This window comes from Populus nigra, chromosome 10 (genome assembly GCF_951802175.1).
Source record: "Populus nigra chromosome 10, ddPopNigr1.1, whole genome shotgun sequence".
Lineage (NCBI taxonomy): Eukaryota > Viridiplantae > Streptophyta > Magnoliopsida > Malpighiales > Salicaceae > Populus > Populus nigra.
Genome location: NC_084861.1, coordinates 4,522,054 through 4,548,993, shown reverse-complemented (window position 1 = coordinate 4,548,993; position 26,940 = coordinate 4,522,054). Strand labels below are relative to the sequence as shown.

General features: G+C 33.6%; 4 protein-coding genes across 9 annotated transcripts; 3 read left to right on the top strand and 1 right to left on the bottom strand.

Moving 5' to 3' along the window:
* Positions 1–2,866: 2,866 nt before the first annotated feature.
* LOC133704937 (small acidic protein 1-like) lies at positions 2,867–3,291 on the top strand. The gene has a single exon (XM_062130004.1). The coding sequence runs from the start codon at positions 2,951–2,953 to the stop codon at positions 3,137–3,139; it is 189 nt and encodes a 62-aa protein (XP_061985988.1). The 5' UTR covers positions 2,867–2,950; the 3' UTR covers positions 3,140–3,291.
* A 6,219-nt stretch (positions 3,292–9,510) lies between these two features.
* On the top strand, positions 9,511–12,289 carry LOC133704499 (beta-amylase 1, chloroplastic-like). The gene is made up of 4 exons (XM_062129333.1): positions 9,511–10,267; positions 10,396–10,606; positions 10,993–11,103; positions 11,191–12,289. Exons 1-4 carry the CDS (start codon positions 9,648–9,650, stop codon positions 11,995–11,997), a joined length of 1,749 nt encoding a protein of 582 aa, XP_061985317.1. The 5' UTR covers positions 9,511–9,647; the 3' UTR covers positions 11,998–12,289.
* Positions 12,290–18,425: 6,136 nt separating this feature from the next.
* LOC133705534 (uncharacterized) lies at positions 18,426–24,035 on the top strand. 6 transcript variants are annotated; one of them, XR_009844290.1, is made up of 9 exons: positions 18,426–18,839; positions 18,960–19,018; positions 19,234–19,309; positions 19,477–19,502; positions 20,794–20,863; positions 20,990–22,030; positions 22,159–22,388; positions 23,220–23,286; positions 23,630–23,646. XR_009844290.1 is itself a non-coding variant. In XM_062130792.1 (9 exons), the coding sequence occupies exons 1-8, from the start codon at positions 18,444–18,446 to the stop codon at positions 23,283–23,285; spliced, it is 840 nt and encodes a 279-aa protein (XP_061986776.1). In that variant the 5' UTR covers positions 18,426–18,443; the 3' UTR covers position 23,286; positions 23,630–24,035. The 6 variants fall into 6 exon arrangements, 3 of the variants coding, with proteins under 3 accessions (XP_061986776.1, XP_061986775.1, XP_061986777.1); XM_062130792.1 differs by having other exon boundaries at positions 21,949–22,030; positions 22,324–22,388; positions 23,630–24,035; XM_062130791.1 differs by having other exon boundaries at positions 21,949–22,030; positions 22,324–22,388; positions 23,161–23,286; positions 23,630–24,035.
* Positions 24,036–24,718: 683 nt separating this feature from the next.
* Positions 24,719–26,613, bottom strand: LOC133705535 (uncharacterized). Its single transcript, XM_062130794.1, has 2 exons — positions 25,945–26,613; positions 24,719–25,069 (listed from the first exon to the last, which is right to left on the bottom strand). The coding sequence occupies exons 1-2, from the start codon at positions 26,423–26,425 to the stop codon at positions 24,819–24,821; spliced, it is 732 nt and encodes a 243-aa protein (XP_061986778.1). The 5' UTR covers positions 26,426–26,613; the 3' UTR covers positions 24,719–24,818.
* Between the last annotated feature and the right edge of the window lie 327 nt (positions 26,614–26,940).

The window sequence follows — 26,940 nt, the reverse complement described above, 5'->3', positions numbered from 1 at the left end:
AATTGTTAACGATGCTAACCTTAGTAAGTGTACAGAGACGAACAAACATTATGGTAGCTATCTACCTGAAGAACCCACAAACTGTCAAGAGCTTCCTCTACAAATGCCAGGAGGCTCTTCTTCTTGGTCTGACCATCACCTCCGCCAAGGAAGAAAGAGAGTAGAAAAAATACCAATGAGCAGCTTGAGCATGGTCCATTCATGCTTTGATTGGTAGTTGATTCATTATTGGTTGGAGCTGAAATTTTGATAACAAGTTTTATATATATATATATATATATATAATTTTTCATTATATACAGTTAGATTAAAGGTTAAAAATATCTAAATTGATTTTTATTTAGAAACATGACTGTCATTGTTACGAGGATTTCTCAACTCTCTCTCTCTCTCCAATCTTGATATATTTCAAGAGTAAATTGTTATAACTATCTAGTAGGTGGTTAATGGTAAAAATTTAAAATTAAAAGGTTCATTTTTTTTATGGTCTCAAGTTCAAGTCATGTGGTTACTAATACAATGGACATTGAAGGTTCACATGATCGTTAACTTTAGGATCCGTAACATTAGTTAAGGTACATACAAGTTGGCCCGAACACCTACATTAATAAAAAATAAAAAATAACTGTTATTGATAATTTAAGTTATAATACTTAGTTTTAAATAAGAAAAACACTTTTATACCCATTATTTGTGTTCATAGTATAAGTTTATAGGTGTACTTTGATCCAATGGTTTTCAAGGTTTTCTATGTAAAATTATTGATGTTGAATTATTATGATTGCTTGTTTAATTTTATTAATTAGTTTTTTTTTAATGTATTTTTGTTTGAAAATATATTAAAATAATATATTTTAAAAATTATATTTTTAATATTATTACTCAAAACGATCTGAAAGTATTAAAAAATATTATATTAATTTAAAATTAAAAAAAATTAACTTTTTTAAAAATATTTTTAAAACATAAAAATAAATAAGTTATTAATCTTTCTCTTGCGTATCATGGCCATACCTCGTCATTACAACCCAATATTATACATCGTTAGCGTTTATCTAAATACGATTTTCATAAAAACAACCACCACTGCTTACAATTGGTTTTAATCTTTGCTAATTATTTTTAAGAACTTAAATATACTTTATTCCAAACCCTTAACCATTACAGGATACTAAAAAAAAAAAAAATTATTTTATTTTTTAATATTTAGTTTGTCAAGAATTTAATTTCATAACTTGTTTTAATTTGCTTTACATCAAGTTATATCAATTACATGACCTAGATCATGAGTTAACTAAGTTTACTTGATTTTTTTTTAGTTTTTTTATTTTATTTTTTAATATTTTATTAAATAAAAATTAGGCTTCATGATTTGTTTTGGTTTACTTTCTATCGAATTATCTCGGTTTTATAATTTGAGCCACAAGTTTAACAAGTTAACCCAAGTTGATTTAAGTTACCTTTTTAGTTTTTTTAAAAAATTGATTTTATTTTAGTTTTATCATTTAATATTGGATTAATTGAGAATTGTGCTTCATATTTGATATGTCTTTTATGAGTTATCTCAGCCTCGTAATCCTAATCGATGGTTTGTTGTGTTAGAATGAGTTAACTCATGTTGTTTTTTTATATTGCTTTCTATGAGGTTGTCAATTATCTGAGTCACTAGTTTGATAGGTTAACCCATGTTGACTTTAGTTATTTTTTATGTCATTTTTTTAATTGATTTTTTTTTCAATTTTATCATTCGACATTGAGTTAATTAGAAATTGAATTTCATAAATTATTTTGATTTTCTTTCTATAGGTTTATTTTGATATCATTATCCAGGTATCGAGTTTGACAAATTAACCCAAATTGCCTCAAATAATTTATTTTTTTTTTATCCTTCAATATTAGGTTAATTGAGAATTAAGCTTTATAATTTGTTTAATTTTATTTTATATGGAGTTATCATGGTCTCATAATAAAGATTGTATATTTGACAGGTTAAATTAAATTGATTCAATATATTGTCGTCTTATTATTTTTTTAAAAGATATCATCTTGATTTTTTAGTTAAACTATGTTTTTACTGATTTTTCAAGTTATTTTTGAACTTGCTAAATCGACTAAGTCACATTAAATCAATCTCAACATTATTAAATTTTTTTTTGCTAAAAAACATATTAGCAGTGGGTGAATATATTTTTTATTCAAAAAAATTCATCCAATCCATGAAATAGCGATGCAAATGTTCTAATTACTATTATTTTTAATAATTATTTTTGAAAAAAAATATATTTATCTTTATTTCTTAATTATATTCTATTTGTATTTTATAATATCTTAAAAAAATACATAAAATCTCATGAACAGCAGCGAGATAGATAGTATTTTTAAATTAAAACATCCTCATTTAAATATTATCAATTCTGTTTTTTTTATATACAATGTCTAGAGTAAGTTACATTATACATATGTTTGAAAAATTAATAAAAATACATTTTTATTCTAAAATAATTTAATTATTTTTTTAAAACAAGATAGTCAAATTATTAAAAAAAATAATGAAAAAATAATCATGATTATTTTTTAATGAAAAATATTAATTTCTCATTCACAATTTAATTTGGTCCATTTTGGTTTGAGTTTTCCTTTAATATCCTTATCTAATATTTTTGTTTATAATTTATCCTTTTTTAAAATAGTAAAAGGGCATTTGTGGGTATAAAAAGAGGCTTTCTGTAGCAATTGTTTTTTTTTTTTAATGTGGAGGAGGTTTTTAACAAAGTCCAATCCTTCGGGTACTGAATATAATTTCATGGTATTTCAGGGAGGTTTCTGTAGTTTTCACTAACATATATAATGAAAGAAGATAGAACGGCTGTTCGTCTGTTTAATTTGTTTAGCTTGAGCCCCAAATCGATACGGGAACCCCTTCCCTGCTGCAATAGAGAGAGAAAGAGAGATGAGGCCGATGCAGGTAGACTTCTTCGCGGACATGGAGGATCAAGGATCAACAGTGGCTATGGACGTAGATGACGTGGACGCACTGGAGATGTTCGGGGAGGGAGTCATCAACATGGAAAACAAACTTGCCGACGCCGATTTCTTCAACTATTTCGAAGACGATTTCGATGACACAGACATCAACTGATCTGACCTGACCCTATCCTCCATGTATCTACCTGCCTTGGCTTTTTCTAGCTTTCTAATTTTGGAGACTAATGTTGTTTACTATGTCTCCGGATTCTTTTGTTCTGCTTTAACTATTAATTAAATATAATGGATGGAATTGTGTTTGATTAATATTATCTCTTATTATTAATATAATGAATGGAATTGTGTTTGATTGCTGTGGAAGGTTCAGTGAAAAATTGAGTTTTTTTAGGGTTTAGCTTCTGTTGGGGTTTCTGCTGATGCAGTACAATGATTGGAGCAGCATGTGAAGAAATTTATTTGGCTTTGATTGTTTTATTTCCTAGATTTAAGTGGTACTTGTGTATGAAGCATCAAAGTATATGTAGGGTTGGAGGAATTCTCATTGTTTTTGGTTCCATCATGGTGTTTTTTGACGGTTTCATAAGGCTCAGTCCTCTTTCTTAGCTTTCCTTGTTTTTGCTTAGGCTTGATGAGCCTGATGGCGTTATTTTGCAAACTGAATTTTCGTTTAATTCCGTTTCTGGTTTTAGGTAGTTGCATTTGAATTCGTGCTGTTCTGGCTTTGTAGTTGACCAATAGGCCTGAAAATTCACACTGGTTTTCGGTTAAATATGATAAAGTCCATGTGTTTCTTCAGTTTTATCATTTATGATACTTTTATTGTGCTTAAATTTGTAATGCTCTTAAAGTTTTGTTTTGTTACAACTGTGTGGTGCTGTGTAGGGAGGGGTATTTACAAAGACTGTTATGAAGACTTTGTCAATTCTTTACTTTCTTAAGTTTATACAGCATGTATGTTCATTTGGAAAAAAGAATTAGATTGGGTGCTTGATATGGTTCAATCTCTGTTGTTGCCCATATGGAAGTTATGGAATATACCTAGGAACCAGTCTGAACATTTTAACATTACTTACATAATGGGCTTAAATCACTTATGCTCCTCTATTGGGACCGATGAATGTGAAGGTTTGAGGAGTGCAGATAAACTGGATGACTTTTGTGGAGCTATGATTATTCTGTGTCTTGATGGCACATTGTTGTTGAGTATTGCTTAGGATATCTTTTCCTGGCGTGTTGTAATGGATATGTAGATGGAGGGAGTCCTTTTAAATTTCAATTGCTTTTTATGATAGTGATAATCTCAAGATCAATTAAAGATGTTTTTGTGTTCTTCTATGTCAAGCTATGTGATCTATGATCCTGTGTTTTAAATATATACTTTTTGGGAATTTTTTTTTGGGATGTTTGAGCAGTTCATCAGAAATAAAACGTGGATGGTGATATCGTCATGGTGCAGGCATTAATTGTTCATACTTCTCATCTGCAATGCTTTGAATGCAGTGATAGTAGAACTAGCCTGATCGTTCTGAATCTCAGCTTCGGTTTGGCATCTTTATAGTCTGAAACTCTCTTAGGTGTACGTGTTTGTGTTTTTGTTAGGTGTACTTGTTTTTTAAAGTGTGATTGTGGTTATTTTTTATTTAGAATTATATTAAAATAATATTTTTATTTTTAAAATTTTATTTTTAATATTAACGCATTAAAATGATTTAAAAATATTAAAAAAATATTAATTTGAAATAAATAAAAAATAAAAAAAGTTAAATTTTTTTAAAATCTTTTTTAGAACGTAAAAATAAACAAGATCCTTGAGTGTAGAAAAGCACTAGCCATTTGGTCCTCTTCTACGAAAGAATTGTACATGTAGGTTTTTTAGATGTATTTTTATATATAAAAAGGTTTGAAATGTAAATTAAAAAGCTCATTCATGTATTAGTTGTGTATACTGAATTTGTCTATTAAAATTAATTTTTTGTTTAATCAAATAATATTAAAAATACATATATATTAAATTGATTAAATAAAATAAAAGTGAAAAAATATTATGCAAAGCTGCAAATATTAGAAATATTATTTGAAAATAAATATTTTTTATTTTTAAAAATAAAGTTCTTGTATATAAAAAAAATTATAAATGAATTAGAATAATATTTTAAAAAATTAAATACATATAATACTATCAAAAAACAATCTATATTGAAAAAAGATTAAATAAGAAAGAAAATCACAAATAAAAGATGTTAATTGAAATATAAATTTAAGAGTTATTTTAAAAAAAGATGTTAGTAAGAAAAAGCAATATTAGAAAAAAATAATAACCTAGTTGTTGTGGTTTAACTTATTAAACTCATGACCTGGACCATAAATTTCACTGAGTTCAATAATTTTTTTTCCACTTAAATTTATATTCAACCTAAAAAAATAAAGAAGATGATCAAAACGAGCCTAGACTCATGGGCCTATGGCCTAGTGTAAAGTCTTGATAAATCATAAATAAAATAATTGAGAAACATGGTGTGTAAACCTCCGATCTAAAAATTGGCAAATTAGAGTAATTATTAAATATGGCAAGCATGGGTATGCAAAATATTAAATAGCAATAAATCGTTTAAATTTTCAAATAAAAAAATATCATTTAAAGAAAAAGAATTTATAAATTTGAGGAGGATGATTTATAGAAAAATAGAAGGGAGTTCAAATAAATTAACTTTTGACCCTTTGCGTGAGAAATGTTGATTATCAATATGAACATTATGTATAATCGTGCATTTTGGACTGAAAGTAGTAAAAAACAACTCAAAGGAAAAGGATATGATAATTATGAACAAAAATCTTCAACGAATTAACTTGAGAACCTTGATGATTTAAGTAAATCATGCAAGAGATGAAATTCAGATTTTTGGTGAAAAGTATTACTAACTATTCAATTTTAGAATATTGAGCATATCTTTTGATCCGAGCATTGCATCAGGTTGAAATGTTACGAGTAGTCCACTAACATATGTTTTTACCATGAGTTAAATTTTCAGGTCAATTGAAATCTAGAAAGACCTCAGAGAAATATTAACATACCCAAATTGGATATAAAAGGCGCATATATATATATATATATATATATATATATATATATATATATATATATATGAGAAGTAAATGGGTCATAAGGGAAAACAATTTTAAAAATCTTTTTTAAAAGGTTGTTATAGCTACAAACCCACAAGCCATGAAAATAGCTTGTAAAGCCTTCATCTTCTCCTAAGACTTTGAGAGAATCAACTATGATTAAGAGTTCTAGGTGAAATTGAGTTGGTTTTTGAGAGAAAACACATCGAGGATAGACAACCGTAGGGATGTGCAATATCAGGCTCTGTGTGAGAGATATGGTCAATGGAACATTTCCAGAGAAAACACCTTTATACACATACATCTGTTAGACCCAGCTCTTAGGTATGGCAGGTGTTGTCATGCCCAGTAGCTTGGCTTAGTGTGCTACCAAGCCAACGAGGTGGGTCTGATTTGTGTTTCCTAAAAGTGTCAAGCCTGTGAATTTTTGTCATTACAGCCCAGGTATGGCCAAATTTGCTACACTCATAGATTCAAACATAATGCCTGATTCTAATATCGTCACTTCTATAGATTTTTATATAAAATCTTAAAGGATTTATTTCTCAATAAATAGGCTTAATTAAACAAGCTTACATTCCGTCAACATCATTAGGTATATTAAAGTCATTCATGACTCGCATTGTCTCTATATTTTAGCTCGATAAAATGAGTAGAATACAAATCACAACACGACTCAAAATATCACAAAGATAAAATTACACTTCAATCCCTCCTCCCAATCAAAAAAGAAGACTCATGAACTATAAATACACCATAAGACCTCCATAACAAAATGTTCATAATTTTCATTCTCTACCGCATATAAATTTTCAGATCATCTTTCTCTAGAATATTATTATATTTTTTTCTCTTTAAAAATATATTTATTTAAGGATCGGAAAGTCTTCATATCCACCAAAAAATACATTTTATAAGTACTAATCACAAGCCATATTGGTGTATCAAGCACCAAATATAAGTCATTAACCACCTTGATTAAAAAAAAAAATTGTTAAGATCTATTAATTAACCGATTATCTCACATGAAAATCTTGTTTCTAAGCTACAAACATTTTTGAGATATCATTATTATTGAAAAATCTTGGAGTGTGGAACGATTTAATAGTGCCCACTCTAATGTGACTAACCATGCCTTTAGAATGGGGAAACAAAAATGAAGAATTTTTCAGAAAATGCTTGCTTATCCATACAAATTGCAATTGCAGATTATAGTGGCACTACATAATTTATGAGGAGAAAATGACGAGAAGATGTCACATTTACAGGCTCTAGCTATTAATATTAGTCCTCTCTTAACGCCACCCCTGTTTTTCTTATCATTTTCATGGACTTTAAGCCCGGATCTAATAAATCGTTCAAACTCAATCCATTAAAAAAAAAAAAGGAAAAACAAAAAACAAAAATAGGCTTGTTGCTTCACCCTCTCTTTTATTTTTCAGTTCCACAACGTCCTGTTCTTTTCTGTTTTCGTCGTCTCGTTGTTCTTGGCAGCATCAGCATACTTTCTCTCCTTTTTCTTTCTTTGAAGAATTTTCAGGAACATCCTTCCTATGAAAACCTCTCTAAACTTACATTGTATCTCTTGTTAATAGTTGGGATCATAGCCTGTATTTCACCATCCACACATTCTTTCTCTGTCCCTTTTTCTTTCTTTTCCTCTTGCAGACTGAAGTTCTCACAATTATATCTTGCGTATTCGTTCAACCTAGATTGATACTTCACTTCCATGGCGAAAAGAGAGATAAAAAAAAAAAAAGAGGCGAAGGAGATAAGGTTGTGTCAGAGTAGAGAAAGGAAGAGAAGTCAGAACTCTCATGCACCAAACTACCAACTGTTGTGGTCTTTCCTTGTTGTGATTGTAAAAGGGGGCTGTATTGTGCAGGGAGAGGGAGCCAGAAGAGGAAATATGTGTGGGATTATTGGATTTTCTCTGCCTCTTTCTTCTTTTGGTCCATGTGATGTTAAGGGACACGCAGAATCAAATAAGATTTGAGAGAAATTAACAGAGGGAAGCAGAGGGAAGCTGTCTGCGTGTCTGTATGGGATCCCCCCTGCTTTTGCAGCAATATTTGACTTATTTGTAGTCACAAAGTCCCCGATCCCACCCCACCACCGACGAAACAAATCAAAACCCAACTCTACTAACATTGGATGGAGAGTGTGGCGGCTCACAAGCTGGAGCTATACGTTGAGGCATGGTGGCTTTCCTAAATTTGGAGGAATTTCCATTCTAACATCAGCAGTTCTCGAATGTCTTTTAAGGATTACTACATGTAAAACAGACTCCCAGCAACAAATTACTTAAAAAATGGATCTTAATTCATTGGTCTTCATCGAAGATTTCAATGAAAATATGCTAAAAACCTTCATTGGAGCCCCGCACTCCAGTTTGATGGGGACTTGCATATTCATCTTTGTATATCTACCCAGTAAGCGTTTGTACTTTTACTATTCTTGTGTTCATATTACACCTTAAAGTATCCATAGGACAATTAGGGCAAAGATTTTATACACATATATAGTTTTGCTAACTTCGTAAATTTTAAGTATTTGTCGTGACAGCCGTTTAGAATTGCGTTCTAAACGTATTTTTTTTAATGATTTGAGGTCCAATTTTAGAATTTGAGGCCTTCTGGGAGCCCTGTGCTTGTGCTTGTGATCTTATTAACCCCTTCTCTTTAATGAAAGTCCCATGAAGCAGCTCCCTCTGTATCAAACAATGAAGGCAGCTGAAACAAGTGACGAATTCCAAATTATGGAATGCTCCTGGTCCGAACACGTACCTTAACAGCCAAGGTTTATTATATCTGGACACTACTCACCCAAATCCTCCTTCCACGTGCCATTTGTCACCCACAAAATATCCTTTCGTCGGCGTCGAAGCAGCAGCCGTACAAAACAAAATGACAAAAATAAAATAAAGTTTATTTAAAGATATATTAAAATAATATTTTTAAATTTTTTTAACATCAACAGTTAAAATAATTTTAAAATTTTAAAATAATAATTATTAATTGAAAAATAAAAAATTATTTAAAAAAAAAACAAAAATAACCATGCTGCTGCTATATGATACAGAAACCGCCATGTTTATGGGGAGGGGCACGTGACTAGTCACGTTCTTTCCCGCCTCCCCATTCCCTTCACCGCTCCTTGAAAAATAAAAAACGGGAAAAAAACAATTAAAAAAGTGAAAAACCGTGTTGCCATCCTGAACTTTCACGCTCATTCGCATCCTACCGTCCATCCTCACGTGCACAAGAGAAATCGTAGCCGTTGCCTTCCATCGCGCCTCTCTTACCGCCACGTGCTAATATGGACACGTGTCTTTTCGTTTACGGTACAGCGACAGGGATTTTTAGAAAAAACCTTGTCCTCCCAGTCTATATAAATGAACTCGCCATCCCTCTCTTCCTTCATTCCCTGCACCATTCGAATTTCAACAGCTCTCGTGTCGTGACATAGAAGAAAGAAAAAGGAAAAGAAAACGAAAGAGGAAGGAAATAGCTCTCCGTGTGATTTGTACAGAAACGGCAATGAACATAACACATCAGATCGGAGCTTTAGCCGGAACACCAATCCAAGCAGAATCAATAACCAACACTGAAACCACCGCAACAGCCAGCGCAGCGGCGGTGTGGAAAACTCCAATACCAAACATCCGATGCAAAATCACAAAACCAGACACCGCCGAGCAAAAATCACAACCAACAAGCCCTTGTAGGTCTCCAATACTAAGCGCCGGCAACGGCATCCGTCCGGATCTATCAGTGGCATGCCGAGCATTCGCAACAGAAACAATGGACTTGGTGAGTTTTGACGAGACAACAGAACAAGAGAAGACGTATAAAGAGGTGAACACGGTGAAGGAGAAAGGAGTGCCAGTTTACGTGATGATGCCGTTGGATAGTGTGACGATGGGTAACACGTTGAATAGAAGGAAAGCAATGAATGCAAGTTTACAGGCGTTGAAGAGCGCAGGCGTGGAAGGGGTGATGATGGATGTCTGGTGGGGATTAGTGGAGAGAGATACGCCTGGTGTGTATAATTGGGGAGGGTATACCGAACTCTTAGAAATGGCTAAACGACATGGTCTTAAGGTTCAGGCTGTGATGTCGTTTCATCAGTGTGGCGGCAACGTTGGTGATTCTTGCACGTATGTTTTTTTTTTTTTCGTTCTTATTTTCCCTTTTTTGTTACTTGGTATGGGTTAGGTGAAACAGTCAAAGTTGAAAGTAATTTGTAATATTGGAAATGTGAGTTGTATTAAAATCTTGGATGCAGGGTTCCATTGCCAAAGTGGGTTGTGGAGGAGGTTCATAAAGATCAAGACCTTGCATACACTGATCAGTGGGGGAGGAGGAATTATGAGTATGTATCACTTGGGTGCGATAGCATTCCAGTTCTCAAGGGGAGGACACCTGTGCAATGTTACTCTGATTTTATGCGGGCCTTTAGGGACAACTTCAAACACCTTCTTGGTGACACCATTGTGGTAATTACTTGCTTATCCATTGCTATTTGTTTTTTTTTTCTTTGAATTAGATAGAATTCATATATGTGTTAAAAATATTTTGGTTGAATATGTATAGATTATTCTGTCCGATTACAACTTTCAACTTTTGAGTGTAATCTGTCTAGATGCTTTGTAATTGGGCTGCATCTTTGCATAATTATGGATGCAGTTTGTATTGTCATTACCCTGTATATTACGACCCTTTTTATACTCCAATAACTGGTTCTAGCGGTTTGATGTCTTTGCTTGAATAATTTGTCATCGTTGGTGATGAATTGGTACATTTTTTTAACAAATCAGAGCATGCTGTCATACGTATTGAAAGAGGTTTGTTGAATAAACCATTGAGAATTTATTCTTTTCAGGAAATCCAAGTGGGAATGGGTCCAGCAGGTGAGCTCCGCTATCCTTCGTACCCGGAGCAGAATGGGACTTGGAGATTTCCTGGAATCGGAGCCTTCCAATGTTACGATAAGGTATTCACTTTCTTTTTTACTTTTAAGCGATTAAACCACCGACTTGTAATCTTCTGGTCCTTACTTGGTATCTGTAACATGATGCAGTATATGTTGAGTAGCTTGAAAGCAGCGGCGGAAGCTGCTGGGAAGCCAGAATGGGGTAGCACAGGCCCAACTGATGCTGGTGAGTACAACAACTGGCCGGAAGACACCCGGTTTTTCAGAAAAGAAGGTGGTGGCTGGACTTGTCCCTATGGTGAATTCTTCCTCTCTTGGTACTCGCAGATGCTCTTAGACCACGCTGAGAGAATATTGTCGTCAGCGAAGGCTATCTATGAGAATACTGGTGTAAAGATCTCAGTGAAGATTGCAGGAATTCATTGGCACTATGGAACCCGGTCTCATGCCCCAGAGCTCACAGCAGGATATTATAACACGAGAAACAGAGATGGTTACCTTCCTATTGCTCAAATGTTAGCTCGGTATGGTGCTATATTCAATTTCACTTGCATAGAAATGCGTGACCATGAACAGCCACAGGATGCCCTTTGTGCCCCTGAGAAGCTTGTGAGGCAAGTGGCTTTAGCAACGCGAGAAGCAGAGGTTCCTCTTGCCGGGGAAAATGCACTGCCACGATATGATGAGACCGCACATGAGCAAATTTTGCAGGCGTCATCATTGAATATTGATGGAAACTCAAAAGACACGGAGATGTGTGCTTTTACGTACTTGAGAATGAACCCTCACTTATTTCAACCAGATAACTGGAGACGCTTCGTGGGATTTGTGAAGAAGATGAATGAAGTGAAGAGTCCTGACCGGTGTTTGGAGCAGGTTGAGAGGGAAGCGGAGCATTTTGTGCATGTAAGTCGACCTTTAGTAAAGGAAGCGGCTGTGGCTCATATGCACTAGGATTCGGAGGGCTACTTGTAACAAATCAAAGGAACAGCAGCCCAAGTCCCTGCTCTAGCCATGGCTGCTTTTCATATGCTATGGCTATAGAGGTGCTCTCAGCACCAAAGCACTGGGGAATATGCTAATGTGATGTGAAAAATTGGACTTGCATTATAGGAACTCTGAGGATACGCATCATGTCCAATACCAACTTGCACTTCTTCTCATCAAAACAATGACATTATATATGTATCGCAATCATTTCCTTTTTTGATAAATTATTACGCCTTGATTTTAGTTCGTGGTTAAATGAACATTTTATAAGTTGATTTATATTAAATATATATGCTGTTTTTGTAACTGTGAAGCCGAATGGTTCCTGGGGCTCTGCTAATGGTATGACTTTCTTATTCATAAATCCCACCTCACCGCTAGAATTTGAACATGAGATATGTCACAAGGACGTCTCAAGTTTTAACATTGCACTCAGCCCTCGGGGACAAAGGATGAGTAACATGCATGCCAAGCACCCATCCAAAGCGTGAAGATGCGTACTTCCCTCTTCATAGAGCACCACATGGATCTATTGACCAGGCAAATTAGCGGAGTTCCTCAAATTCTACTTCAAAAGCAGGGAAACCCCGAACTAAAAGAATTCCCAGCTCCTCTTCCTAACTCCTCTGTCACTCTTTCTGTGCGCACTCACGAGCCTATAACGTATACCAGAGCAGTGATACATTTCAAATCCATACTAGAAAAGCTCGACGAGGTCCTAAAACATCTTTCTTAATTCTAGCAGCCCATTAAACTTATTCTTTTACGGGTAGGAGAGGTGAGGTTTTGAGTGTTATCTTGATAGTTTTACAGAGGCATAATATCCCTTATATATTATTAAAAAAGAATAAATATGTCTTAAAAACTAGAGATAAAACTAGGGACTTAAAAAGAATATAAATATATCTTCAAAATTAGAGATACAACTAGAGACTTAAAAACAACATAAATTAAATTGTATATTAAAATTGAATTTAGAAAAACATAAGGGGCTAAAAATGTCTAATTTTATAAATTAAAGGATTAAAATATATTTTTTAAGCCAACTTTAAAGACACCACCCATTTTCTCTTCTTTTAAAAAGTTGTTCCCCTATCTTTCAATTTTATCTCTAACCAATAGAATTGATGTAATTGGGTGCTAATCTTGCAACTAATACACTGCTGAACAGTGTTTGAAACTATTGAAAACACCCTTGCGCTTTAGTATATTTAGTCATGGCTACATCTGGTTCACTTACGTACGAACATAATCTTGTTTGCAAAATTTGGAGTAGGCTAAGGTAGAACAGTTGACTGCCAGAATCCAGGATACCGCAAACACAATTAGAGACAGGACAGCAGTTGCTGCTCAGTCAACCTGGGATTCTGCCCAGCTAGAGAAGGATCAAATTGCTGGCTTCCTCCAGCAGGTGACTATCTCCTTTCATAGCCCTCTGGAACATGCACAGTATCTCTCGTTTGTTATAACCCACATCAGAATCCCAACTTCGAAAGTCATCTTAAACCCAGATCATGTGAGGCTGCCAAAAAAAAAATGCAGCAGGAAACAAGAAACAACTAGGAATCCTTTGCGGTCTACATGCATCGTCTATAAAGATCTGAGAAAGTTTAAAAACTAAATGAAACAAAACACAACAATTAGAAGGAACTAAACCATCGAAGGCTCCTGTTGCGTATGCCAAGAGACAACATCTTCGTATGGCAAGTTACCCCCAAATATATCAAGAGCACTGCCCACAGTAACGTCCACACGCCTGTCCCCTGCCTAAAAGAAATATTAAAGAAAAGGAAGCAATAGGGAGGGTGAGGACATACAAATCAAGATTTTTCCACTTGGGATCAGAGAAGTACCATGTTTTGGATCTAAAAAGAGATGGGTTCTTGAGGTAAAGAGAAGAGGAGCAAAAGAGACGGCGGATGCCTATAGGGAGAAGGAGAAGAGTGGCACGCAAATATAAGAGGTACCATGTTTGTTTTTTTCTTCGATCTTGTTTTTCCTTCAATATGGAATCATCAGGAGTCCATATCAATGCAAATATAAGAGCCGCATCAGGTTAATTGTTTTTTTTTTCAATTCAAGCGCCTCTCTCACAAAGACGTACATGAATATAATTTATTGCTGGTGATTTTTTTTTTCCTTTAAGCCTAAAATACTTTTTTATCTACGAAAGTCACGTAAAGCAAAAAAATAAAAGTAATTCTAATCTCTTCCTGTTTAATGAAAACTAGATAGATGGCACCCGTTTAATATTGCAGACCGATTTGTTATTAATATAAATAGTCAATATAATAACAGTTAGAAATTAGATTTGTGAACGTATTAATATTTAAATTACACTTGGTAGCCCGAAACATCCAGGCATTTTAAATCTGACAAATATGATAGATCCACGTTATTGTAAACTTGGCAAATTACCAAGTCTAAGTATCTTGGATCTGTCAATCACATCAAACTCAAACACTTTACGTCCAGGCCTAACAACCCCACATGATATTTACAATAGAACCATATTGAAACGACGAAAACACTCATACATATAGCTTTGTTTTGCTTAGACCTAACATGATTGTCAGACCCATGATGCTTGGGTCTGGTGTGATTGTCAAACCCAAGTAAACATTTCTTCGATTTACTTTCATTTTCTTCGTGATCTCAGTTGTAAAAAGTTAAAAGAAAAGAAGAGAGAAGAAGCAATGAATGAGAAGAAAAGAAAAGCCAAAGAAACGTTTATCCACTCGCGAAAAAAAAAGAAATTGAAAGTGAAATTATTATTACAATCCACAGTAAGAGATCTCTTGATATATAGTGATTTCCCGATACTATTTAGCTTTTGTTATAATAATTTGTCAGTGCATGAAAATGACAGCCAAAATAACAAATACAAGAGACTTTTTTTCCACAATTAAAAGAAACTAAAACCCCTTGAAAAAACATTGTAACTCCAAATTCATAAGTATTGTTTACTAGAACATTGTAATGGTGTTTTGTCTCTCCACCTCAAAAACTTTATACTATTTTTCAAGGGTATTAAAGTCTTTTCAAATAACTCATTTCATTTCAAAAATTAATCAAGGATAAATAAATATTTTTCCATCTTAATTGAACAATAAAACAACCAGAATACGCTATGAAGCAAAAAAATAGTGTCAATGTGTACTTTTGAATTCTCACAATGGTTTTTTCATTATTACAATTTAAGTTGAGAAACAATTTGTTATTTGATCAAATATAAAAATAATAAATAATTAAAATGCATAGTAAAATAACAAAACTATCCTTAAAATACAAAAAAAAAATTGAGGTTAAAGGGCTATTTTAGTTTTTCACAATGAGTTTTTTTTTTAAATTAGAAAGTCAACTCATAAACACTTTGGAATTTAGCTAGGGAAAAAGGATGTGTGAGTGGGAGGCGTATGTGCCCTACATGTGGCGCATCTTAGCGTTCATAAATGTCCTTCTATCGTGTTGTTGAAAGCGCTGCCATGTCTTCTTGCTTTTGGTGCAAAGCGAGTTGCCGATGGTGACTAGTTTTGTCACCAATTGATCATTTTTTTTTTCTTGTTCTCTCTTCTTCCTTGAAAATTATAGCTTGTTGGTATTTCAACTTCATTCCCAAATATTTTGAGTTCTCATTTTTATCTTGGATCTTTTATATAGGAGTTTTTGTTTTCAATTTTATCCTTAAATCTCAATTTACCAAATATTATATTCTGCAATTTGATTCTTATTTTTTGGATTTTTCATTTTTTTCCTCAGTCCTTTTGTGAAAGTTTTATCGGTTTTCAATTTCATCCTTCAATTTAAATTGATGGTATCATGTTTTTCAATTTGGTCTTTATTGTTTTGGTTTCTAATTTTTTTTCTTGACCCTTTTGTAAAAATTATTATTTTTTTCAATTTAACCATTCAATTACAATATTGTTTTTTTATTTCTTATATCGATTTTAATCTTCATTCGTTTTTTTTCCTTTTACTAAATTAATTTATTTTCAATTTCACCCTTTAATTAAATATAATATTTTTAATTTTAATTTTAATTTTGATTTTCATTGTTTTAATTGCTATCTTTTAAAATCCTTTTGTGTAATTGAAATTTTTTTTTTAATTTTATCATTCAATATATGATTAATTGAAAATTGGACTCCATGGTTTTTTCAGATTGGATGTTTTGGGTCTAACAACACAAGTCATAAATTTGAAAAGTTAACAATGTTTTTTTTTTAAATAATGCTTTATAATTCTTTTTATTTCTTTGTCGGGTTATTCCAATCACATGATATGAGCCACAGGTTTGGTGGAATATCTTGGGTTAGCCCAACCCTAATTAGTGTAGTTACAAATTTGTCATAGTTTTTTTTATTCTTTTATTTTATTTCAAAATCTAAACATTATTTTTTACACAAAAAAATAATTCAACCCCAGAATGAAATGAAGACTCCGAGGTTAGTAAGTTACTATAGGTGCTTATAATCTTGTTCTTTAAATCGAGGCAGTTTTCATTTAATTGCATATTTTTGCCTTGGCCAATATTGATCATTCAATAGTGCTTATTTTTTCTCATATGTACATTTGTCGTTCTTGGATTAGAATGTTTCTGCAACAAAAAAATTTAATTTTTCAAAAATTAATTTTCTAAACATTTATTATTATTATTATTATTATTATTATTTTGATAATAGAAACAAAAATTCATTTACGTCTTCAGACATAAAAGAAGTCAATTTTTGTCCACGTAGAAAAACATGTACAAAAAGGATTTATGAATTTGAATTTTTAAATCTAAAATACTTAAAATAAATATTTTTATTGATTTGAAGGTTAAAAATGTTCTCTAAAGTTATGTTTGCACTTAGAAGGTTCAGGTGGTGAATTTCATAAAATGAAATATTTCACCGTAAAGAATTCATGTATACAAAAATTATAATATTTTATCAAATAGTTTGGGAAATATATGAATTTAAATTTTTAAATCTAAAATACTTGAAATAATTTTTTTTTATTTAAATATTAAAAATATACTCTAAATTTATGTTTGCATTAAAGAGATTATGGTAGTGAATATATCCAAAATATAACGGTACTTTTATAAATTAAGAATGTGTTTAGTATTGTGATGTAATGTTTTGTTTTAATATTTTTTAATTAAAAATATATTAAATATTTTTTTTATTTTTAATATCAATATTAAAATAATAATTTTAAAAAATAAACAAAAATAACTTTATTTCCAAACACATCTCAAATCCACCATTTTCTTCAAACCTAAATTATGGGTCGCATCCTAGTATAGGTGTGCTTGGGCTTTATTACATACCCATCTGAGCATGGACTTGGTTCCATTCCTAGTCTTGATCCTTTTTTTTTTTATTATTATATTTTTCGTATAGATGTTTTGAAAATATTTTTATTATATAATTAAATATTTATTATTTTTTTATATTTAATAAAATGAATATTAAAAAAATAATCAAATAAAATATAATATAAATAATTTTCTAATTATTTGAATAAGTTAGAAATTAATTAACCAAACTAAATTATAATTTATTTCATAAAATTACTTAAAATTTAAAATATTTAGTAAATCAATAATTTATTTTTGATACTAATGAAAAGGAAAAAACCTTAATTGAAACATTATTAAATAAGTAAAACATCAAAAAAAAATGAAATAAAAAAAATATCTTGTCAATAAAAAAATACAAGTATAAAATATATTTGTCTATATCATGTATTGTTTATATATATTAGAGATGATTATTTTCAGTTAGATTCGGTTTTTATCAAAGAAAAGTAATCAAACTGGTTTTTTTTTAAATTGAAACCGGTTCAAACCGACCGGTTTTGGTTCGATTGGTTATTTTAGAATAAAAACCAGTTTAAACCGATTTTTTTAGTTTGACTCAGTTTTTTTGGTTTGACTTTGTTTTTTTCTGGTTTGACTTGGTTTTTTGGATTTGGGTTCGGTTCAGTTTTTTTGGTTTCAGACTTATAAAACCAGAACCAAACCGGTCAGTTTTTTTAAAATTCTAATCTGTTTAATCAATTTTTTTCATGGTTCGGTTTTTTTGGTTATTTTTTTCCGGTTTTCTTGATTTTTTGGTTTTTTTCTCACCTCTAATATATATAATTATTTTCTTATATATATTTATTAAATTTGTGCTCTATATATAGGACAATTCCCATCACAAAGACGACATATATAATTAATGTTAATGGAATCCTTAATTAGAAGAAAATCAACAATTAATAAATTATTTTGGTGTATTTGAACCGAGCTCATAAAACGACCGTTTTGCCAGCTCGGTGGAGGGTTTTTTTTTCTGGGTCCTCTCTGCCTTCTTTAACGACGTACATGTGTCTTCACTGCAAGCACCCAGACACAAAAAAGAAGGAAAAGTGCAAGTATGAAAATATATTATTACACAACTGCCACCATCAAAACTCAAAAATATTTGTTAAACGGTATTTTCTCCGCACTGGCAATGGCTACTTCTCTCCACCCAAGCAACGCCTTTTATCACCGTTTCACTCCTACTTCGTATAAGCATCGAATTTTGAACTTTTACCGGCGCTTTCCGTCTTCATTTTCCGGTAGATTTAGGGTTTTAACTTACCGAGGCAGCGGGCATGGAGTTTGCTCCTCCTCGAGTATTAGTAAAGCGAGTAATGCTAATAATACGGAGGCTGAGAAGGTTGCTGTTCAACAAGAGAAAGAGAACAACAACGAACGTCCTCCTTTTGATATCAATCTCGCTGTCGTTCTTGCTGGTTTCGCTTACGAAGCCTATACCAGCTCCCCTGTAATAAATTCTTAATCCATTTTTAATTTTCAATTTTTTAAGTCTCGATTGAATATAAAGAAATTGAAGAAATTTGATGTTTAAATGGAGTGTGTGTGTGTGTGTGTGTGTTTTTATCAGAAAAATGTAGGGAAGTGGGAGGCTGATGCTGCTGGTTGTAAGACTGTGTGTCTCTCAAAGTATGTGATCATTTATTTCCAGTAACACTCAAAGCTTAAATATTTACTCCTTGCTCTCCTTGTTGTTGCAGAGAAGATGCATCGGGCTGGCTATCTTGTATAGCCTGACTTTATTTGTTTATTGAAATTATGTTAGCATAGAATGATTGAATCAAGTAGAGTAACAAAGTCACATTTTACTAAATTTAATCCAAGGCTGATTGATATGTTTGCAGGTTACGTGAGATATATGATGGACAATTGTTTATAAAATTGAAAAAGGGCTTTGATTTTCCAGCCTTGGATCCATGGGTGCGTTATCGAATTTAACCCTTTTGCATTGAGGGCTGGGATTTATGAGCAAGTTTTGAACTGACATGGTCACACATTCTGCTTTTCATATATACCACCTTACTGATTAAACCATGGATGTATACGGAAAAAGTAATCCTGATGTGGTTATGGAACTGGATGGACAGGTTCTCAAAAGCAAGGTCAAATGGGGGTAAGCTGTCGATGTTTCCATATCACAAACACACACAAACTGAATCTGAAGCTTCAATTTTTACCCTGCTCTAAATTCCACTATGCTGAAATTTTTTGCACTGTATAGCATATGCTTTCTTCTCTCTCCTTTGAACCTAGCAATTCGGTTGAAGCTTGGAATGGTGGTTGACTGCACCTTTTTTCGAGAATGGGCAATAATTAGCATCAATTAAAACTTGTCATAGAAGCAACATTCATGGGGATGTGAGATTCTAATGGAACTGAAAATGAATGATGATTATCATTAACTCTCTACAGGAAAGATTTGAAAGGAAACTTTCACCTGATTTCTTTTAATGTTCCTATTTTGTTAGAAGTTCTGCTCTGAAGTGAAAAGTTGGAAAAATTGTCAAATTGTATAAGCTCCATTTTCCATAGCTCTTCTTCTCTTTTTACTTCATCTTTATGAACCCCCCTTTGTTTGTTTAAACCTGCTAGGAATTCCGTTTCAAATCTGCTTTTTATTTATTTTAATGCACTTGTTTTAATTTTGTTACACAGACGAATGGGAGGGCAGTTGTAGCGTCTATAATTTTTATTCCCCGTTGTGGTTTGAATTTTCATCAATCCCTGATACTACTTGCATCTTGAAAAACTTTTATGCCTTCCTGAATCCTGTACTTGCAATCTCCTCCGGAAAAGGAACGCAGATTACTAAGATGACTGAGAGATTGGCTCGAGCCTTACAATCAACTTGTTTTTTTTTTCCTTCAGATTTTGGACAATCCTTGATATTTCACATTGAAATGGCTTTTCATTCCATACTTCATGCAGTTTTAACATCTCCATTGGAGAAGGAACTCATAAAAATGTGGTTCCGAGTGGTACTATATTCGCTTTTATGCTCTGCTAGAGTAATGGCTTTTGCTAACTGGGAAATTTGTGAGGATGATCTCGCCAGGGTTGCGGAATAATCTTATGGACTGGAAGATTTGCCCGAACTGTTATAAAACTCAAGCCCAAAAATCAACTCTATATTCTATCCACTTCTGTTGGGTGACAACTATCATGTCACTAATAGTTGTTTGCTTTCTCAATCACTATTTTCCTTTCATTTTAATGGAGGGCCCATCTGACCTTCTTCTACATGATGCAATATAGCAGTGTATCAAAATTTAGTATAGCATTTGAGTTGTTTATAAATTTTACACACTGACATCGTTGCAAAATAGCAGAAGAATAAAAATTTTTAAAAGTTTGCTCTGAACTGCTAACAAAATAAACACATGTAAATCATTTAATGATAACAGGAAAAAGGAGCCAACTTGGGACAAGGACTTCACTATTAACGTTAAGCTGCCTCTGACCAAAAATCTTCAGGTAAATTCTTATTCTTTCTGAATTTATAAATTTGTTTCTCATTTGGGAGCGTGCTGGGGGTGCATTTCAAGTTTCTGTATACTTTGTATCATTCTTTCTAATCTGTTTTTTTTTTTTTTTTGACAGAAGTACATAAATGAACAAATTCCAATAGCATATTTTTCTAAAAGAAATTATAATGCCAATTTAAATAGTCACTCTAAAAGTAAGCATGGATATCCCTTACAAGTTTCTGAATTTACACAACACATCATCTCTAGTTCCTATGAAGAAAGGAACACTAGCAATTGGACTGGAAGGAGAGGAAACCCAACACTTAAAGGGATCAAGCTTATGGTTCAAGGACTAGAGCTTTTTAATTGAGATCTCATTTTTTAAAATCTGTCTTCTTGTCCTTCCACTTGTTTTTGCCTGTCTCAGGTGAGATCGTTTTTATTATTAATATGAAGTCTTCTCTCTCTCCCCCTCCCTCCCTCTCGTGTACTTTCCATGTATGAGTGTTGAGGTTACTTTAGAAACTATATGGTAGCCTGTGTAAATAGACCAAATGGTCAGGCCCATGCACTATTGAATGTGTGCGTCCTTTTGCGTATGAAACAGATGTTCGCCAATGGCTTTCATCGCTTACCAAAGGGTGCACTAGTACCTGTACATTGGTGGTTCTGCCAGGCAATAATTACTTAAAATTAATCTTCTAATTTACCTTCTCACATCCATCCATTGACGCGATTATAATCATGCTGGGCTGACCAGACTGGAGCATCTTTGTTTAGGAAGGTGTTTTTAAATAATTGGTTGGCAGGATCTCTTTATTCCAGTAGGGTATCCTATTAAGAATCACGCCTTATGATTAATTATCTCCAATTAACTAGCACATCTTATTCCTATTTTAGTCTGCTATCACCACTACTAGTTTGGTCTTGATGACATTTTTGGTGAATGATTTTGTTTGTGCCAATTATGACTGAAGCTTCTTGTGCAATACAAACGCATGATGTAATGCATCAACATGTGCTCAGAATTGGAAGCTATCATTTTCATTATGAGTTGCAACTCGCTACTAATTCTTTGTTTTTGAGCTTCAGGTTGCAGCTTGGGATGCAAACCTTGTAACTCCACATAAGCGCATGGGTAACATAGGCATTGGTCTGAAATGCTTATGTGACGGTGAGATTTCGATCAAACATGTGCATGCGCAGAGCTGTTTGAAAAAAGTTGTCTGTGGCTGTCATTATTCTTGAATCGGTGGTTTGCTGCAAGTTTAATAATACCCCAGCATGATTTTTTGCCACTAGATTGATGATTGCACTAACTAAAGGAGGTTTCCTCGAGTGATTAAGTTTAATTCCACAAGTACAAGTTCATTCGATGTGTATGAAAAGTAAAAAGAAGACAAAGTTTGGATATATGGACTGCATACCCTTTCTGCAAAAATGATTAAATAGCACGTGCCTTTCCAGGAAACTTGTACGAGGTGCTGATCAATCTGGAAGGGATGGGCGGTGGAGGAAAGTTGCAGTTGGAGGTAAGTTCTTGCAGTGAAAGAAATTTTTTAGTTTGGCTTAAAATCCCCAAAGGAATCTAAAAAATGTCCCCCTTTTGTGTCTGCTATATGTCTGCCACCTCAACGTGGCTGACTCATCAGGCTCAACTTGAAGACAATTAACAGTGGATAAATTCATGCAATTGATGGTTATTGCTGATGCAGACTGCTAGTCACTTATTCATTGGCAATGCAGTTTAACTGTGATCTTATGAGAAAGAAACTTTTAGTCAACTAGATTGACAGTGAAATACTCCACAGTATTCATTGGTGTAACCTAGTACTCGAGATAGTTTAACCTCCTTGACTGTTTTGGTATTACCTAAGGCAATATGTTGATTCCTCCTTGTGTATGTTCTTGCAATTTTCTATTATTGGGGGTTTTGCTGTGAGCCAATTTCTAATATACTTGGTGTTGGGTTAGTAGCTGGAATTTTTTCTCAACCTAGCTGGTTCTTAAATTGACCTAGTGGTTCCTAAACTGACTAGTCATCCAACCATGGTAGAGTTGAGCATTCAACACTACCAATTAGCAAAAAGTTCCCGGGGCATGTTGATAGTTGATGGGAAGAATATACATACCAGTAAGTAGCATTATTGATCAAAGATTCTTAGGATCTTGTTAGAACAATGATAATAATAAAGAGTTATTTCTAAATCAACATTCATACAGGCAGCATTCGGTGTCTCATGTTTATATTCATCTGAAATACCAATATGATTAGTGAGCTTTGGCTGTGAATATTTTGAACAGATGAAAGGTGAGAAGGAGCTCATTGAGAAAATATTGCTAACTGAAATATATTTATTCAGTTCAATGCGAGATGGACGGGGGATTCTGCATCATATGGAGGATTTCTATTACATCACGCTGCTTGAGGTACATGGCATCTTGTTAAATGATTATTTTCATCCAGTTAATTAGAGTAATAATATATTTGATTTCCTTGATGGTTACTTGTGGTAGAAGTGGAAATTAATTTACTTTCCTGAGATCAATTCATTTGCTAATAGTTTCAAGTTCCTGTGTCCCTTGAAGCTTTTACATAATCGGTAGTTATCACTCTGTCGATTATTTCCTATAACATTGTTCCAGAGATTCACTCTTTCGTGTAATGTCCATTTATTGAACTGCATAGTGTTAAGTATACCAAAAAGCTTTCATAATTACGGGTTACCATGCTTATCCAGACATTCATCTATGCACGTTTTTCTTTGGTCAGACTGTGAGATCAAACTACCAGACTTTTGGAAGGGTAGAAAGCAGTGAACGAGATAGCTTCTCGACCAGCTAAGAAGGCAGTAATATCTGAATGCTAGCAGCCGAAGCATATTCATGTACGTTCCTGTCCTGTCATTAATGCTGAATAATTCTTCGGAGGTTATCAGGCAATGTGTCTGTATGCAGCATGTAACAGTCTGTCAGTCTTATAGGAAACCCATCAAAAGAATACATGTAAAGCACTACAGCTTAGGTAGGGGTGGGTCTGTGGGGTAGGAAATGTATCTTTACAGCAATATTTATATCAAATCCAGATCACACATTTCCGTGACAATTTGTATGATTGGATGTTGTACAATCTCAATATCAAAATACTATTCAGTACGGAGTTCTTTTTTCCTGGTCTACCCTCATATTCTCTTATCATCTTTTCATTGGCGCTAATCCTTCCATGGAGATCTTTAATAAAATGAAGTCCATTGTCCAATTGAAGAGGATGGTTGGCCATCCAATCTCACTAAAATTAAGACCTGTATCTTGTTCACCAAATCTCAGATCGTTGTTGGTAGATGTCAAACGGCCAGAGGGCTTTCTGCTTTTGAATCAACTTGGATTATTACTTAATTACTGAAGTCTCCTAAAAGAGCCAAATGGTCGTCGAATTTATAAACCCTTCACAAGATCTCCGTGAAATCAACAACTAGATTTATTTGAAATATGATTAGGAATGTTAATTGAATCTTAGTGACTGTGCAAGTGAAAGATAGAGTGGTTACAAGTTCGAGGAAGATAGAAAAACTTATCCTTTCAAAACATTTCTAATTAAACCCCCTCTTGGCAAAAGGGTTAATGTTGAAATTCAAGCTTTTATTGCAAATGAAGTTGGTTCACTAAGCAACTTGATTGGAGAGGAATAAGAGAAAATAGTAGTGGCCTAACTCCTCTCATCGATTTAACCATTTTTTGTCCCCTTTTTTTAGGGGTTACTACCTCACGTAATCTACACAAAAACCCTTCATCTGTGCACTTATTAACTAGCAAACTACCGTGCCAAGTATAATCCGAAAAGGGGCAAAAAAAAGGTACTGTGTTTTAGTAATGTAAGATTTGCACGGTCCTTGCTCAAGTTGACTTGAAAAAGATTACACAGTCCATCGATATTTTAATATAGATTTTACTTGTAAAGCTAGCTATGCTTTTCTAGCCTGTTTCACAAGTTCTAACTTCGGTTTGCTAAGAGCAAAGCTGGATGCCTTCCTACTGCTCATGATTTTCAAGCTCTGCCGCAGAATATCGACCTCCCTTGCCCTATTGTATTCTTCTTTCTTCGCTAAAGCTAATTGTGCTTTCAGCTCCTCTATACATCCTTCCTTGGCCTTCACTTCCATCTTCAGCTCCTCAATCATTTCTTCTTCCTCTGCTCTCCAGTACAAGCCATCTCCTGCACAACCGAGTTGCAAGCATACAAAACTGTCATTCATTGATTATTTTTTGCACTGTCATAGTTTCTTAATCAGTGTATCAGCATAATTGGTATACCAATTGACCAAAGGAAAAGTAGTGGTTAAAATAGATACTCAAGGCCATATCATTTAATAAAAGTGATTTAATATGACTCTGATGCTCTGTAATCTTGCATTTTGTGCCCACATATTTTTATTTTGTATCAAGTGATGGCAACAAGAAATGCTCAACTTCTTTTTTGAAAAAGAAAACTCCCATAGATGTTATCACAAAGGATTGATGTGGTTAAACAGTAAGCGACTTGGGATGAGAAGAGATGTTGGCCACTGATCACTACCTCATGTACAGTAACACATTATCTTCAGGAGAAGCAAAAATGTATTATTGGGACCCATTCTTGGACAACTTCAATCAACTTTTTAGGATGTTTGACAAAAGGAAGTTGTGGAGCATGCCAATTCTAGTAGCATGTGCCATGCGCTAGACATTGAGGTTTGCGCGGCACTGGATGATAAAACTGAAATATTTGCAAGACATTGAATAAATGCACAGGTAATTGATTAATATGTGAAAACATGTACTAGATCGTGTGTTGTCTCTAGGAGTGAGTTTAAGAAGAGGATTAGTTCAGCCCCCAAGAATCACTCTTCCATGGAAACGACAATATGACATGAAATGAGGGGAATCTACTTTGTTAATGAAAACTAGTGATAACATGTTTCTGGGTTGCCAAGATTTGCACCATGCGTGGAATCATGCAAAGTAAGTCTTCTGAAGCAAATGGTGTAGGCTTTATTTTTGTGTGTGCGTGTGCGTGTGCGTGCGAGTATGAGAAAAGGGGGAGAGATGCACCATGGTGAGTCTTCTGAATGAGATCATCAAGCTCGGCCTTAATGGCAAGATATAGCTTCTTCCACTTATCCACAGCCTCGTCGCGCCACACTCTCTCCTCCCTCATTTGCTCCACAAGGAAGCTAGAAGTCCCCAAGAATTCGTCCCCTTTCTCACTCTTCCTTCCTATCGACCTATCTTCCAATACTCTAATCCTCTCATCTTTCTCTTCCACTACCTTTCTCAATCTCTTTACTTCCTCCTTAAGCTTCTTTCTCTCTTGCTTCCATTCTGCTCTTTTAAATGCAAAAACTATCATGTCTCTCTCATAAGCTCTAGCCTCTTTCTCTCTCTCGTACATTATAGCTTGGATCTCTTCCTGGAAAAGCCATACCTTCTCTGTGAGCCCTCTAAGACCTTTCTCACACTTCTTGCTCTTTTTCTTACCACCTAAACAATCCATAATGGGGTTTGAGTTGGAAGGAAGGTGTGTGAATTGCATAAATTCCTTACAGAGGCTCCTCCATCAATGAACTGAGCCTGCCATCAAATCTCCAGCACTTCGTGACAATATATAGTTAGCTAGGCCAGCTCTCTTCGAAATTATTTGGTTGAAAGGGCTAAAATCGCCCGTGAAGAGGGCTGCCCATTTCTAATGTCCAGTTGACAAAAACAAGACAAGACAAGACACACAACAAATGTAAGCAAATACGAGGGAGATCATATGCTGCAGCTGGCTTTGCACATGTGTTATTTTCATAGGATTCAGAATCCAATTATTAACATACATAATGACACCTTAAGTCGGCCCTACATTCATTGCAATGAAATTGTATTGCTTGTACTTGAAAAAAGAAAAAGAAAAAAAAAACAATATTCATAGGTTCATCAAAGACATTGATATGGATCCTATTAGCATATTGATATGCTCATCTAGAGGTTGCTACTTCACAGATAACTAGTAACTTTGAATGGTTACTTAATTATGAGAACCAAATATTATTTTTTCTAAATCCG

Coding starts and splice junctions, on each gene's coding strand:
- LOC133704499 (XM_062129333.1), top strand. CDS start 9,648: ATGAACATAACACATCAGATCGGAGCTTTAGCCGGAACACCAATCCAA. Junction 10,268..10,395: donor AACGTTGGTGATTCTTGCAC/GTATGTTTTTTT, acceptor TCTTGGATGCAG/GGTTCCATTGCCAAAGTGGG. Junction 10,607..10,992: donor TTCTTGGTGACACCATTGTG/GTAATTACTTGC, acceptor TATTCTTTTCAG/GAAATCCAAGTGGGAATGGG.
- LOC133705534 (XM_062130791.1), top strand. CDS start 18,444: ATGAAAATATATTATTACACAACTGCCACCATCAAAACTCAAAAATAT. Junction 19,310..19,476: donor TTCCAGCCTTGGATCCATGG/GTGCGTTATCGA, acceptor CTGGATGGACAG/GTTCTCAAAAGCAAGGTCAA. Junction 22,031..22,323: donor TCTGAAATGCTTATGTGACG/GTGAGATTTCGA, acceptor GTGCCTTTCCAG/GAAACTTGTACGAGGTGCTG.
- LOC133705535 (XM_062130794.1), bottom strand. CDS start 26,425: ATGCAATTCACACACCTTCCTTCCAACTCAAACCCCATTATGGATTGT. Junction 25,070..25,944: donor CATTCAGAAGACTCACCATG/GTGCATCTCTCC, acceptor TCGGTTGTGCAG/GAGATGGCTTGTACTGGAGA.
- LOC133704937 (XM_062130004.1), top strand. CDS start 2,951: ATGAGGCCGATGCAGGTAGACTTCTTCGCGGACATGGAGGATCAAGGA.